We start from the raw sequence: 14528 nt of genomic DNA on the forward strand, positions 1-14528 counted from the left end.
TTTCTATGGTTTTGTTAATTTTTAATTATTTTGAATTGTTTCAGTGTGCTCTTCCAGCAGTAGCGTAAGTACGAAATATGATCCTGACCTCTTGAAATCTGATGTGGCTTTGGCGAAAAATAGGGTCTCCAGGCTGAAATCAGAATTAGAACAAATTAGGAACGAAATGTCTTATACACAAAGAGGTGTAGAAACCCTTACAAAGTAAGTTGAATTTTTTTTGTGATAAATCAAAAATTTATTGAAAATTAAAAAAAATAGTATTAATTGTGAGTTAATTATTATAAAAACATGTTTCGGAAAGAAAATTTGTCATCTTCACGGCTAAATTTAAATAATTTAGAATCTGTTGCTAATGCGAGTTGTTGTAATTGCTGATAGAGCGAAAAGAAGATATCCTGTCACTTTTTTGAGAACTATACACCAGATAAAAAAGTTACTGCCTCCCAAATGGTTTTTAATAATAAAAAATTTATATTTTCAAGGACATTTTGAATCTGTTACTAATGTTAGTTGCTGTGATTGCTTACAGAGCTAGAAACAAAAAAAAATCTCCCTTTTTGAGTACATTTCACGGGAATAAAAATTTGCTTTTTGTTATGATCAACATTTTATTCTTTTGAACATCAAAATTATTTCTCGGCAATTAATTAGCAAAATGTTTGGTACCTTTATATAAATTTAGCATCGATTCCATTCCTAAGGAATCGACTGGATAAAAAAAATTAACCAACAAATACTTTCAATAAAAAATCATTTAAATATGCTGATTTATCTTTATTTTGAATTTTATTATATATTTTTGTCAATAAATTTAATAAAAATTTTTATTATAGCGTGGAGCAGAAGTTGAGTTTGCAACAGGGAACCTGCTACAACATATCCGAAGCTCAAGCCATCATGGCGGAATTGAGAAACATCCAAAAATCCCTGTCATCAGGAGAAAAAGAAAAAGCTGATTTGATGCAATCACTAGCCAAATTAAAAGACGATTTAACCAGATTACAACTTTCGGAAAGTTCCCCTGACATATCTACCCTCAGTTTACCTCAAGAGAAATTAAGCACAGCCTCCCAAACGGATCTATCTTGCGAATTAGTACCGATAGGTACCAGATTAGCGGAGATGGCGAAAATGCGATTAGAATACGACGAAGCTAGGAAGAGGGTACAACACATTCAACAAAAACTAGCGGATTTGGAGGAAAAAGTACAACCCGGACAAGTGGAATCTGATAAAGACAGATTATTGTTGTTCCAAGAGAAAGAACAATTATTGAGAGAATTGAGAAGTATCACGCCCAGGATGAGATCTAAAGAAGAAATGAGCGACATACAATTAGAATGTAAAAAATTAGAAGAAGATTTAAATAGGGCTTTGGAAATATCGAATAGAGCGATAGCTGACAGATTGAGGTTACACGAAGAGAAACAACTACTCCTACAACAACTCAAAGACGGTTTAAAACAAATGACCCAACTAGAATCCCAATTAAAAACTCTATCGGCTAGTACTCTGTCGGTTAGTAGTAGTTCCAGTTTAGGTTCGTTATCGACGACGAGCAGTAAAGGATCTTTGAGTTCCGGTTTGAGTTTTACCGACATATACGGCGGTCCGCAGTGCACCGGTACCAACAACACGGACAAACCAATCGACATGGCAGATCTGCATAAACGAGTAGAGAGATTATTGAGAAATAGCGATAGTACGACGCATATTCCGTCGCCTAGTAGATCTCAACCGTCTTTATCGCCGAGAAGTTCTTTGAGTTCGGTGTCACCTCCCGTGTCTCCTATGTACGAGAATCTCCCGAATATCGTACCGCCCCCGGCGTACGATCAAGTAAAAAGAGACAAAAAATTACAGATACACGAACGATTGGTGGAACTGATGCTTCCCAATTCACAAGTTACTAGTAGTACCGAATACCATCAAAGGAGCTCATTCCCCAGTTTATCTCCTCTAACGGACCTTTTGGAGGCTACTAACATGTCGCAAGGTTCAGGTCTCGGTAGGCCGAGTAGATATTCCTACGAAAGTTCGGGAGATCCGCCTCTATCTCCTATATCGGAATCGACGCCGGCGATAGATCACGACGAGATGCTGCAAGGTGCCGCGTTGTCAAGGACATCTTCCTCGGGAACAAACACTAGATCCGTTTCGGCGGCGGTTAGTGACGAATCGGTCGCGGGTGATTCGGGTGTGTTCGAAGCGTCGAATAGGAAGAGGGTTTCGTTGGGTTTCGTCCAGGATGTGGACATGGAAACCGCCCAAGTACAAATTAAACTTAAATATAGTACGACTGAAAGTATGCTCAACATTGTGGTGGAGAAAGCGAGGAATTTGAGTGCTTTGTTAATTCCAAATAATTCAGAAGTGTGAGTACATTCTTTTCTAATATATTTAGGAAGTTTTGAAGTACCACTATTTTTTTTTTTTTTTTTTTTGGCAATCGGAAAACGATTCAAGTAATTGTGAAATCAGCTTTATAAAACAAAGTATTAAAATGTTTTTTTTTCCTCTTATTTTATCAGAAATGTTTCAAAATTTTCTCAACGGTTTCACTAGTTGATTTTTTTCCCAAAATATCTAGACAGTTTCATAAATGTGGTATCATAATTTCCAAGGAAGGATCGAAATATTACAGATTGGCCAAAAAGTCTCAGAGTTTTCACAAAAAACCTGAAAATATTTATTTACTTTCACTTAATGGTTTTTATAGCAATTACAAAATGGACCGTCCGCTTTAAATAGGTTTTAGAATGTTACAAAATATTCAGGTTTTCTAGTAAACGTTTGAAAAGTTTAGTAATTTTTCTGGATTATCTGGAATTATCCAGATTTATTCTAGAAATTCCTCAAAATCTTGTGGAAGGTTCATCATTTCTCTCTTCTATTTTTTTTTGTATTAGAAACTATTTTAATTAAATCTAAAAATGTTCTAAATAGTTTCAAAATTTCATAGAAAGTAGCAGAATGGCCAAAAAAGTCTCAAGAGTTTCAGATAGAACTTAAAAATGTTTTCAAAAAGTCACCAACACTTCCAGATTAAAAAAATCAATCAAAATGTTCCAGAGTGTTGAAAATGTAGTTATAGTTTTTGTTGGTCATTTGGAACTGTCTATACTTGTTTTACCTGAACTGGAAAATTCTAAAATTTTGTTTTAAATTATTTTAGAACACAAATTTTTTTCTCAAGTTCTTTGTAAAGTACCAAATTGTTTCAATATGATTGAAAATGTTGAGGGAGGTCCTAAAATCCTTTTAAAGTTTCCTACATCCTTAAATCTAGACTCCAATATTTGCTCTTAGATATTTCCAGCTTTTCACTGTTTCTGTAAAATGTTCTAGTTGTTCCAAAAATGTCTCAATATTATAAAATAGGGTTTCTAATTTTTCTAGAGCCTTTCAGAATATCCTAAGCGAGTCTATAGAATGCTATAGTTATTCCAAAAACGTCTCAATTTTATTAAACAAATTTCTAGAGCTTTTAGAATGTTGTAGACGCTTCTGTGGAATATTCTGGTTGTTCTTAAAATGTCTTATTATTAAAAAAAGACTTTTATGAATGTTCTAGAGCTTTTAGAATACTCTAGGCTGGTCTGTAGAATGTGTTAGTTGTTCCACAAATGTCTCAATATCATAAAAAAAGTTCATTAATATTTCTACAGCTTTTAGGATGTTCTAGGGGCGTTTGTGGAATGTTCTACAGCTCTTAGAATGTTTTAAGCGGGTCTATGGAATGCTCTAGTTCTAGAAATGTCTCAATCTTATAAAAAAAGTTTCATAATGTTTCTAGAGCTTTTAGAATCTTGTAGTCGAGTCCGTGGAATATTTTAATAGTTCCAAAAACGTCTCGAATGTTTTAAAGAAGTTTACTAATATTTCTAGAGCTTTTAAAATTTTCAAGGCTAGCTTGGAGAATTTTATAGTTGTTCCAATATTATAAAAACAGTTTCCTAATGTTTCTAGAGCTTTTAGAATGTTCTAGGCAAGTTTATGGAATGTTCTAGTTGTTGTTCCAAAAAAGTTTATTAATAGTTATTTATTAAAGTTTATTTATAATTTCAGTTGTGTCAAAGCTGCGTTGTTGCCAGCCGTATCGTCACATCCTTCGGTATTTTGTACAAAATATGTGAAAGATTTGAGGAAGGCAACGTTCACTGACGCTTTCAGTATACCAGTACCTGCAAATAAACTTTTTACGAAAACTTTACAAATTAACGTCTGGACTAGAATAGTAGATCAACAGGATAAGTGCGTGGTAAGTTTCAAGTCCATCTGACAGATGATTATTTATCTCAATTATATTTTTTAATATTTTAGGGTTGTGCCCAAGTAAGTTTAGCAGACTTTAATATCCACAACGTATCCCAAAAATGGTACAATATCCTTTCATTACAAGAGGATGTATCTTCATCGGTAACCCATCTAAAACAAGAATCCGATCTTTCATTACGTGAAAGATCCGATGATAAACATACGGGAAAAGAAGAAAGTTCAGACGATTCCACGATAATATCCTCCCAAACATCGACTTTAACCCGAAATCAAGAAACCGTATTCCCTCCAACTATAAATCTTAATTTCGAGGAACTCTACGACTGTTTCAAAAATTCCGAAGAGTACGAATCTCAAGATTCCGATGAAGATTTAGAAGACGACGATGAAGAATGCGAAGAAGAAGGTATCACTGTAGAATTCAGGCCGAATGAAAAATTGGACGTTGTTTTGGAACAAGGAGATGTTGAACCCGAATATTACGATAAACAAACTAACACCGAATGCGCTTTCCATCCAGAACAAGCTAAACAGATGCGACTACAAGCTGCTAAACCCGGAACTGTAATTGAAGATAGAGGAGCTATAAAAAGGTAAATATAATAATTAATAACATATCGCATCGGGATTATGGTGATTTGTTTAAATTTTAGGTCGCAAACTTTCTCGCCTAGCGCCCACGTTTCCAAAAATCAATACATTTGCAAACTGAACCGAAGCGATAGCGACAGCGCTATGCCTTTATACCGTCGAGGTAGTAAACCGTTCGAAAGACACGCCGTCGAACGACGATCATTACGTTTCAGACGACCGTCCGGTTCTATGGCCGCTTTATCAACAACCAAAACGCAAAATCATCATACCCCAACAGCCAGAACCTCCATAGACTTGGAATTAGATCTTCAAGCCCAACATACACGTTTAGATAAACTCAACTCTGAGTTGGGTAGATTGAGAGAGCTTAAACAAAGACTGGAAACTGCCAAAGAACAAGGTATGTACAATTTAAATCATTTATAAATTTATTATAGTGGTTGTACACCCCAAACGGAAAGATATCTTTCGCAATACATAGAAACATTGGTTCTCTTGCCCAAAAGTGACAAACCTTCGTCATATCGTCCTCACTGCGTGCTAGACACAGCAGGGAAGTTACCTGAGCACACAATCTATGGAAGAATCAATTTCAGAAAAAAAAAATTGTCCATAGACAATTGGCTTCCGTGAGGGTCGCTCAAACCTCGACGCTGTTGCCAATTAAATTATCTCTGCTGAGAGGTGGAAAGTATTGTCTGGTAGTGGCACTGGCAAAGTCGGGTACTTAGAAGAATGAACGTCCCAACATACCTACGGAAAACTATGTTTTGGACCTTTATGAGGCAACGCCCTAAAATCCAAGGAGGCACGCAAGGATCTGATATCAGTATACCAGTCGAAAGCACTCCAAGTACAATTTCGAAGGAGGTCGCTGTGTTAATTTTAGGAATGTTATTTATTGAGCTGAATCGCCGAATAAGGAACAACCATATCGAAATTAAGGAGATAGAGGCGAGTAGAAGGTGGACTTACCACTTACCAAATGTATATTTGCTTTGATTTCTTTCTTCCAAATGTGCCTTAACCATCTGTTCTATCAACGTCACTATATCTTCTTGAGTTTAATTTCATTTCTAGTGGTCCCTATGCAGGTCTTCTAAGGCTTTTTCCACCACAGTCACTGTTGCAGTCGATCAAGAATAGGGAAATAAGACTGTAAAATATAATTAGCGAACCTCGTATTAACAGTAATGTCTCTACATGCAATTTAGTTCACTTATGACCAATAATAAACTATCGTTGCAGGTGATACAGAATTGGCAGCTTATTTGTTGGAGGACCGACAGTTCCAAAATCTGATAGCTCAAGCGGAGAGCTGCAGGACGGCGAAAACGGCAGAAGAAAAGAAAATTGAGAAGATGTTGAGGAAGGTTTCGAAGGAAATTTACAAACTGAGAAAATCGAAGGCTGGTAATGGAAAACCAGACGTTATTTCTTTCCAGTAAGTTTATAATGTTCTAAACGTTTAATAGATGATTTCGAATATTTTTTTTTTGCAGAGAAAAAATGGCGTTCTTTACCCGATCTGATTCTATAGTACCTTTTTTCCCAACTCAAGACGAGTGCCATCATTCGATAGTCGATAGTACGAAAAGACCGATGAACGAAGAATCGTCACAGAGTGTTGTTGGTGAAGTAAATGACTGTAATAAAAACGTTGGGGATGAAGAAAATAGTACGGGAGACGGAAGGTACAATTATGTCGTCGATAGAGTATTGGGTGTTGAAGTTTAGTAATTTATCCAAGTATAGGAAAATTTTTTATAACTAAAAGGAAAATATAAATCGAGATTTTTCCTGTTGGAAAAATGTGACAGACCAAATTTGAAATTCATAATTTTTACAACCATTTTCACAATTTTTTTTATATATTAACTCATTTGCAAAATTTGTATGTTTTTCTAAATTGAATTTCTTAACAGCTGAAAACAATTTTTTGATTATTTGCCAAAAGTTTTCTGAAGAATTTATAGGTCACAAAAAAGCTCTCTATTCCAAGAGGTTCCAAAATGTTATAGATTTTTCACTACATTCAAATATTTTTTTCAATTACTTTTCACCTTTCCAGATAAATTAAAAAGTTTCCGTTTGTTCTAAGACACTTCAAATTGTTTTAAGATTGTTAAAAAATGTCAGGAAGCTTTCAAAGGACATCCAAGTGATTCAAGACAGTTGAAATAAAGTGAATGTGCTTTTATAAGTCTCTAAACATTTTTCCAGAAGTTAATTTTTTTTTATCAGTTTCTTTATGAAGCTGGAAAGTCTTAGTTTCTTCAGAGAGATTTTGAAGTGACAGTGACAGAAGATTTTAAAAACTTCTCAATTTTCAACAATGTACCTAGTTTAATTTCCTTATCTATAGAAGTTTACAGATGATATTGGAAAGTTGTTTCTTCCAAAGGGCTTCCAAGTCATTTACAACAGTTTAAACCAATATCAAGATGCTTCTAAAAGCTTCTCGGTCTCCAATATTGACTTTTAATTTGTTCCAAAGGGTATCAAAGTCTTAAAGGACAGTTGAAAAATGTCACGAAGTCTTACAAGCTCTCAAATACTTTCATAATGCCCTAAAGAGCTTCAAAATATTATAAGAGAATTTTAGAATGTTTTGTAGGATGATTTGGATGATCCAGGAAAGTTTTAGATTGTTTAGAGGTTTGGAGAGACTCCAAAGTGATTTAAGACAGTTGAAAAAAATGTTAAGATGCTGTTACAAACTTCTCTATCTCTAGAAATGTGTCCAAAAGTTTACTTGCAAAAAAATTCGAGTCACCTCATTGCTCAAAACTTATCTTCATAATTTGTTGTGGTTTTTGCATAATAATATTGAGATTCTTGAAATATCTGGTTATATAATGTTGTTATTCTGTGTGTGCCTTTCATTTTTTTAAATCACTGTCTACCAATAATTATATACAAATTTTCAATTAAAATATTCCTTATTGATATTTGAAAAAATGATGTATGGTTGCTGGTTTGAATTACATATTAATATTATGAAAATACAAAAGTTAGGAATGTTACATTTGAACTACTATCCCGTTTTTGGAGGTTATTATCATTTATAAGGGAAAGTATAATTGTAGTAGTAATACAGAAAATACTCTCAATTTCCATCCCTCTGAAAATAAGAGATTCCATAATACAGGATTATAGTGAATAGTTTTGATTTGAAATTAATATTTTATATGAAAAAAGAAGAAATTTAAATGAAAATTAGGGTATCTTTGGGTGTATGTTTGGGAAAAAATATTCATTGTGTACCGTCTTAGAAAGATTCTCAACTCTAATATTGAAATCAGTTCTATGAGATTGGGTAGAATTATTGTTGAGTTTTATTTAAAGAAAAAACCTTCTTTCATAGAACGGATTTCACCTTTTTTTATATTTTTTTACTAGTGTCACTTTCAACTATATTAGTTGATTATATTATATATATATTATAGAAATCGACTACTTCATTTTTATGTTTTTATTTTGTATTATATGTAAATAGTAATTGTTTTAAGAAAACGTAAATTATCTATGAAATACATTCTAATTAAAATATATGGTTCTAATAATGAAATATCTATTAAAAATTGTTTTTAATATTATTTTGTTTTATTTCAATACACCCACGTTCTCATGGTAGCGTAGTGGGCGACTAAAGGTCGTTGAGGTCCTCCAAAAAGATTGTCGTGCCCCACTTGACATTACCAAATCCCGAAATCCTTTGGAGAACCCAATCAGGTGCTTTGCCTTGAAACTTTTAATGTCATTAGACAAACTGTGAGGCTCCCCCGTATTGGGAACTTATAAAGTGACCTGCAGTTTCATCTGTACACTTCCTACACCAACTCTGGATCGTTCTTGATACCCATGGTGTGTAGATGGCATCTAAGATGAACGTGTCTAATTAAATAATCGTATCCAAATCTGAAGAAAACATTAAAAATAAACTTGAACGAATAGTTAGTGGATTGATCACAATTATCTTTTTCGCTTACCGTTATAATATCACTTTTAAATATATTTCAATGTTTCTTTCAATTATTGCAATTTTGACACCGTTCGTGACAATTGCAGCCACTTAAGAAAATCTAAATATCCATTGTTGTTACTAAACAAAATCTTAATATCAAAAGTATAAGTGAAATCATTAATCGTGACTTTCAAATTATTAACTTGGAAAACACTTTTTAAAAACTTTATTTTTCACAAACTAATTATAAAATGATTACAATTTACTGTAAATGGCCACAACTGACTAACTGAAAAATGTGTGAGAAAGTACTTTTATATTAATGTAAAATGCTGATGAGGTCCTCGCACTGTGATTCTGTGGAAACAGCAACTCATCGGTTTCTGTGGGAATGGTCGAGATAATTCGTGAATTACGGGAAATTCAATTATGTCTGAAAACTGGGTAATAAATAAAGCCATTTATAACCCATCGAGTATTGGAACTTTTAATTATTACATAAAGATATAGAGATTTCAAAGATCTAAACCACAAACTTCCTTATTAGAGACGGAAAAAACATTCGAACTATGTTTCTGCTAAAAGTTTTCCCAAAGAAAAAATAAATTAAGATATTAACGTAAAATATCTCTGAACTTGTAAATTTCTAAATATCCAAATATTACTATACTTTTTAAGTAAACAATTCTCAATTTAAAAATAATTATCTGTTTAGTACATTTGCTAAAAGCACTTATTGATTTTTTCTTTGTTTACATTCAAAACCGAATCAATAAAATTGTAACCACTACGTTGTAGCATATTATTAATAAGTCTGAAGATGTCCTTATTTAAAACTAGATCATTTTGGTCTTACCGAAGCGATGACGAAGAATATTTCGATCAAAACTCCATGATAATAACATGCCTTAACGGCGACAGTGATTATATTATTACGGGTAGTCAAAGTGGCGTTTTGAGAATTTTTAAACCTTCATGCACAATTGAAGATAATGAAATAAGCGGTTTGTTACCCACTGATTTGGTTATAGAGAAAATATTTGATAAGCCTATTTTACAATTGGGATATGGCAGGCTAGTTTCGTAAGTTTTAATTGCATTTATACACTTATAACTTTTTTCAACACTTTTCTTTTAATCACGATACTAATTAGTGATTTTTAGTGGATCGCTAAATTATCAAACAGCTATACTTAGTCCTAGAAGAGTATCTGTACACTTACTAAAGATTAAAGAAGGTCAAACCGAACATGGTACGTACAAGTTCATCACGTATTCATATTAATGAAAAATAAATTATGACTTACCAAAGCTTACTAATAACTTTCTTTAAAATAACTCATCTACTTTTAACATAAGTTTACAGAAACTATCTATATTGCAAATATTTTACACTGTTGCCACGTTGTAAGTTTTTTCAGACATAAAATAACGTAAACTATGCTTCAACCAATTGATAAATGCATAGATATTTTAACGTATAAGCGTATATTATATCAAATATTTATTAAAAGATTAAATTATTCATTAAACAATAATTAATTGTATTAACAACATAGAATTTCCATACGACTGCTTAACTTTGACAATAATAAATCTTGCAACATCTATTTACAATGATACACGAGTGCTGATTTCACTTACAGTTTTCATATTTAGATTTTATCAAATTTAATAGCTTCACGTAACAACCCTTCAACTTATTATCAATAATAAATATTATAGGTTAGGTGTTAGGATATGCGTAAAGTTAATTTTTTGAATATATTTTTATAGGAACACAAAATACATTCGAATTACTTTACGAACACCACTTACCTAGATCGGCGGTAAATTTCACTGTGGGGCAATTTGGCGGATCACAAAATCGCGATTTTATATGTGTGCAATCGCTAGATGGTGTGCTAAGTTTTTTCGAACAAGAAAATCCGACATTTTGTTGTTTTTTACCCGATTTCCTATTACCGAGTCCAGTGGCGTACGTCAAAAAAACTGACAGTTTCGTTACGGGAACAGATAATTGGCAACTCGTTTCTTACAGGTACTATATAGATAGGTATATTTTTTAAAACGTACAAATTTCATATTATTTTTAAGATACAACAGTTTATCAGAAACAGGAGATGTTAATGAATCTGGAAAAAATTCGAAGACGAAAATTTTTCCGACGTGGTCTTATTTCTTAGGGGAACCAATTATAGATATAGCAGTTAGGGAAGACCCTGTAAATAAAATTGCTTCTATTGTCGTGTTGGGAGAACGTAATCTATTCTGTTTGTTCGATTCTGGACGATTGAATTTTATGAAAAAGTTGGAATATTCTCCAATTTGCTTTGAGGTATATATTATAAGTAAGTTTTTTTTTCGATGTGTAAATTTAATTTCGTCTAATCAAAACAATCCGATTCCACTATTAAACAAAACATAGGAAATTATTAAATTTCTATTTGTTATTTTTAAGTTCCCATCTCTACATTTTTTAATTAACTCATATTGGGATAAATACAGTTTCCTGCAATAAGATATAATATTTGATTTTTTGTGTTCGAAACTGAAAGTAGAGATGGCGTTACAGATTACTTTTAAGTCGTCTAACTATATTTCTTATATAAATTTTCAGACGAAAAAATATTTTGCTTAATTGTATCAGAAACGAATAATTTGCTAATATACGAAAACACAACATTAAAATGGTGCGCAAAACTACAATATTTGCCAGTCTGTATAAAAAGAGCGTTTTTACGTACAGTCAAAGGTGCCTTGGTGTTATTATCGGAAGATGGCGCTCTCGATTGTTGTTATTTAGGAACTGAACCGAGTTTATTTGTTGCACCTCCGTTAACGGAAAGGGAAACGGATATAGAAAAAATTGAAGAAGAGTTGGGAAAACTAACTGAACAAATAAAACAAACTTACGGAAACGGTAATGTTCCTTTTAAAGAATATACGTTTTTTTTTCGATTTTTTTAACTTTCAGATTTAAAATTCGCAAATCAAAATAACGAAAAAGAAATAACTATAAAAATACAAATAAATCAAGATTTAGTACGTTGTAAATACGAAACGAATTTAATAGATTCGACTAATGCGAAAATGTGCGTTCTACATATAGACGTCGTTCCCCGAATGGCTTTTGAAGAAGTCCAAGTAACCGTAGCGACATTAAAACCGTTAAAAATACACCCGAACAATCAATTTTTTGTAAATCCCGAAGAAACAATGTCTATCGAGTGCCATGCCTACCTCAACGAAGATATGGAAGTACCTAGTTTAAATTTTAACGTCATCGTCACTGTGATAAGTTCATTAGGAGTTCCGAGAAGTTTCTGCAAATATTCTGTACTACCGTTGAAGTTGGTAGCAGAATCTTGTGCAGTTCAGAAGGAAGGTGAACATAAAATCATTTTAAACGTCAATCAAAATATCGTGCCTCTGTTAACGTTATTCCCAGGTAAAAATTTTCTTAAATCATACTCAAATCTTGAAACATACGATTTTTAGAATTTGTTGAAGATATTAAAGTTACCAGTTCCATTGCTTTTAAAAATACGTCTTCTGGTGAACCAGTTACTATATTAGTAGCTAAATCTTCTGATAGATATAGAATACAATCTAATTCGTTCTTAGCGCTTAGTTACGTCATAGAACAGATGATTCTACGGTTGCATAAACATTATACAAACGTGGAGGATTTCAGAATTACGTATAGCTCCGCTTTACCTACCACGGAAACTGTTTTTATTATAAGAGAACATTTTTCTAAAAGGGAACAGTCTAGTAGATTGGAGGTAAATTTTCGTTTTAATTGTATAATAAACCAATTCTTAGAAATCTTATTATAACTATAATACGCGCCATCTAATGGAGACAATAAGCTACATCGAAACCATCGGTAAAAGCGGTTTCTTAACTTCATAAATCTGACATCCGTGTATAGATGTCTCTGTAAGTTACGATTTTAATTCCTTTCGTCATTTATATATTTATTTTTTTCCATAACGAAATCGAAATTTGTTCATTTTAGTTGCGAAAATTAAAATACTTTGATTTTTTTTTATTAAACCTTCCAAAATACTATTATTACTTTTATAATTTACGACATATATACATGAACAAAATTGATAGCGTTTGTTGTCTAGTGTGTTCTAGTTTTTCAATGTTCCAGAAAGTTTGATAGATGGCGGTTGCTACGCCTTTTGCGTTTGTGCTTGACACCTAAGCCACTAATTTTCACATACATCAAGTACATAATCAATTTAATAAACGCATAATATCTTACTATGAAAACATATTACTTCGAAGTTATTTTATTGCATTTTAATGTAAATTTTAATTATTATGTAATTTATGGTTTCAGCTTTGCTTAGATCAATTAGGAGGTCAGTTCAGGACAATACAAAAACGGTTGATATCAAAATTTAAAGTGAAAAATCCGACTCCATTAACAAATTTGGAAATATTAATGGACGATACGTATTTAGAAATTATTAGTACTATAGAAAAATTGACGGAGGCCAATAAGGAATTGGTTAAAAGTCAAATAAAATTATCTTGCGCTTTAAATTTAATAGGAAACTTGATAAAAATCATGAATATCGAGGAGAACTTGAAAGAAAATTTAGTATCTGTTTTTTGTCCAACTGTAGATGATTTAGAAAGTCAAGTGAGTTTATTTCGCTTTTTTTTTCTGCGTGTATAATTTAAAAAATTCAATTTACGTGTATATATGTCATATAGAATTGGGAAGACGTAATGGACGCTACCTTGGGTTATTTACTTCGAACATATTTAGCTAAATCGGAAAAAGATAAGCTCAGATTGTCCCAGACGAATATAGAAAAAGTTACCGATATATCTAAAGTGGAAAAACATCTCGTACAAGTCTTAGAAAGAATTTCTAAAATAGAAAAAATCGACACCGAACAAAAAGGTACGATAAAAAATATCTAGTAACATCGTAAAAAAAGACCATGAGATATTTATAGATGTTTCAGTTGAAATCGAAGAAGAAAATAAAAAAATGGAGAAAGAAGAAGAAGAACCGCCAGTTGGAAATCAATTCGGTGTGGCAAGTATGCGTTTATTATCGGCAAGAAAAAGCTTATTAAGAAAAAGGCACAAAGATAAAGAAGAAGAAGAAGACAAATAAACATTTGTTTCAACATTATTTATTATTACTACAAAAATAAATACACAAATACCAAATTAATAAAATGGGCACTTGGAGAGAAGAAAGTTTATTATTTTTCCAAGCAATCATAATTATAATAAACAATTAACAGCTTTATTTTGTATTTCATCCTTCATAAACATATTTTAGCCATCTATCGAGAATGATGAGTACTACTACGAAAGGATATACAAGAAATATTTTACTGTTTCTATAATGTGCTCATAGATGTCTCTGGAATACCCGATTCGTATTTTGTTTATTGTTAATCTTAATTTAAGTTAAATAAAAAATATCAGTCACAAAATTTATTTAAATAATGATTATTAATTGAAACGCAAGAAATTTTATTATTTTTTTTGCAAATACGAATATTATTACCTATTACTAATTTTCTAAAAGGAACGATCATAGATACATTGTGCTCTAAGGTATAGATCTTCATTTCACACAAACAAAAAATATAAATACTGAAAATATTTTCTCAATTTTATTGGTAATAATAATGAAAAATCT

The 14528-nt window shown here is 32.1% G+C and overlaps 2 protein-coding genes and 1 long non-coding RNA gene across 6 annotated transcripts in view; 2 read left to right on the forward strand and 1 right to left on the reverse strand.

The window, feature by feature from the left end:
• The window catches only part of LOC130902478 (protein kibra), a 44851-nt gene extending 36380 nt beyond the window's left edge, over nt 1–8471 (forward strand). For all 3 annotated transcript variants that reach the window (XM_057814655.1, XM_057814654.1, XM_057814656.1), the window contains 7 exons: nt 45–204; nt 837–2378; nt 4072–4264; nt 4327–4874; nt 4935–5275; nt 6124–6319; nt 6378–8471. In XM_057814655.1, the coding sequence (XP_057670638.1) occupies nt 45–204; nt 837–2378; nt 4072–4264; nt 4327–4874; nt 4935–5275; nt 6124–6319; nt 6378–6612 (3215 nt within the window). In that variant the 3' untranslated portion in view covers nt 6613–8471. The remainder of the gene's footprint in view (nt 1–44; nt 205–836; nt 2379–4071; nt 4265–4326; nt 4875–4934; nt 5276–6123; nt 6320–6377) is intronic.
• Nucleotides 19–10259, reverse strand: LOC130902484 (uncharacterized). The gene is made up of 3 exons (XR_009060401.1): nt 10150–10259; nt 5858–8796; nt 19–133 (listed from the first exon to the last, which is right to left on the reverse strand). It is a non-coding gene; the product is annotated as an uncharacterized LOC130902484 (long non-coding RNA).
• On the forward strand, nt 8673–14300 carry LOC130902479 (protein PTHB1). Of its 2 annotated transcripts, none has more exons than XM_057814657.1 (10): nt 8673–9925; nt 10007–10095; nt 10619–10883; nt 10940–11193; nt 11463–11765; nt 11820–12293; nt 12344–12630; nt 13200–13505; nt 13580–13772; nt 13828–14300. In XM_057814657.1, exons 1-10 carry the CDS (start codon nt 9663–9665, stop codon nt 13989–13991), a joined length of 2598 nt encoding a protein of 865 aa, XP_057670640.1. In that variant the 5' UTR covers nt 8673–9662; the 3' UTR covers nt 13992–14300. The 2 variants fall into 2 exon arrangements, with proteins under 2 accessions (XP_057670640.1, XP_057670642.1); XM_057814659.1 differs by having other exon boundaries at nt 13837–14300.
• The last annotated feature ends 228 nt before the right edge of the window (nt 14301–14528 follow it).

This window comes from Diorhabda carinulata, chromosome X (assembly GCF_026250575.1).
Source record: "Diorhabda carinulata isolate Delta chromosome X, icDioCari1.1, whole genome shotgun sequence".
Classification (NCBI taxonomy): Eukaryota; Metazoa; Arthropoda; class Insecta; order Coleoptera; family Chrysomelidae; genus Diorhabda; species Diorhabda carinulata.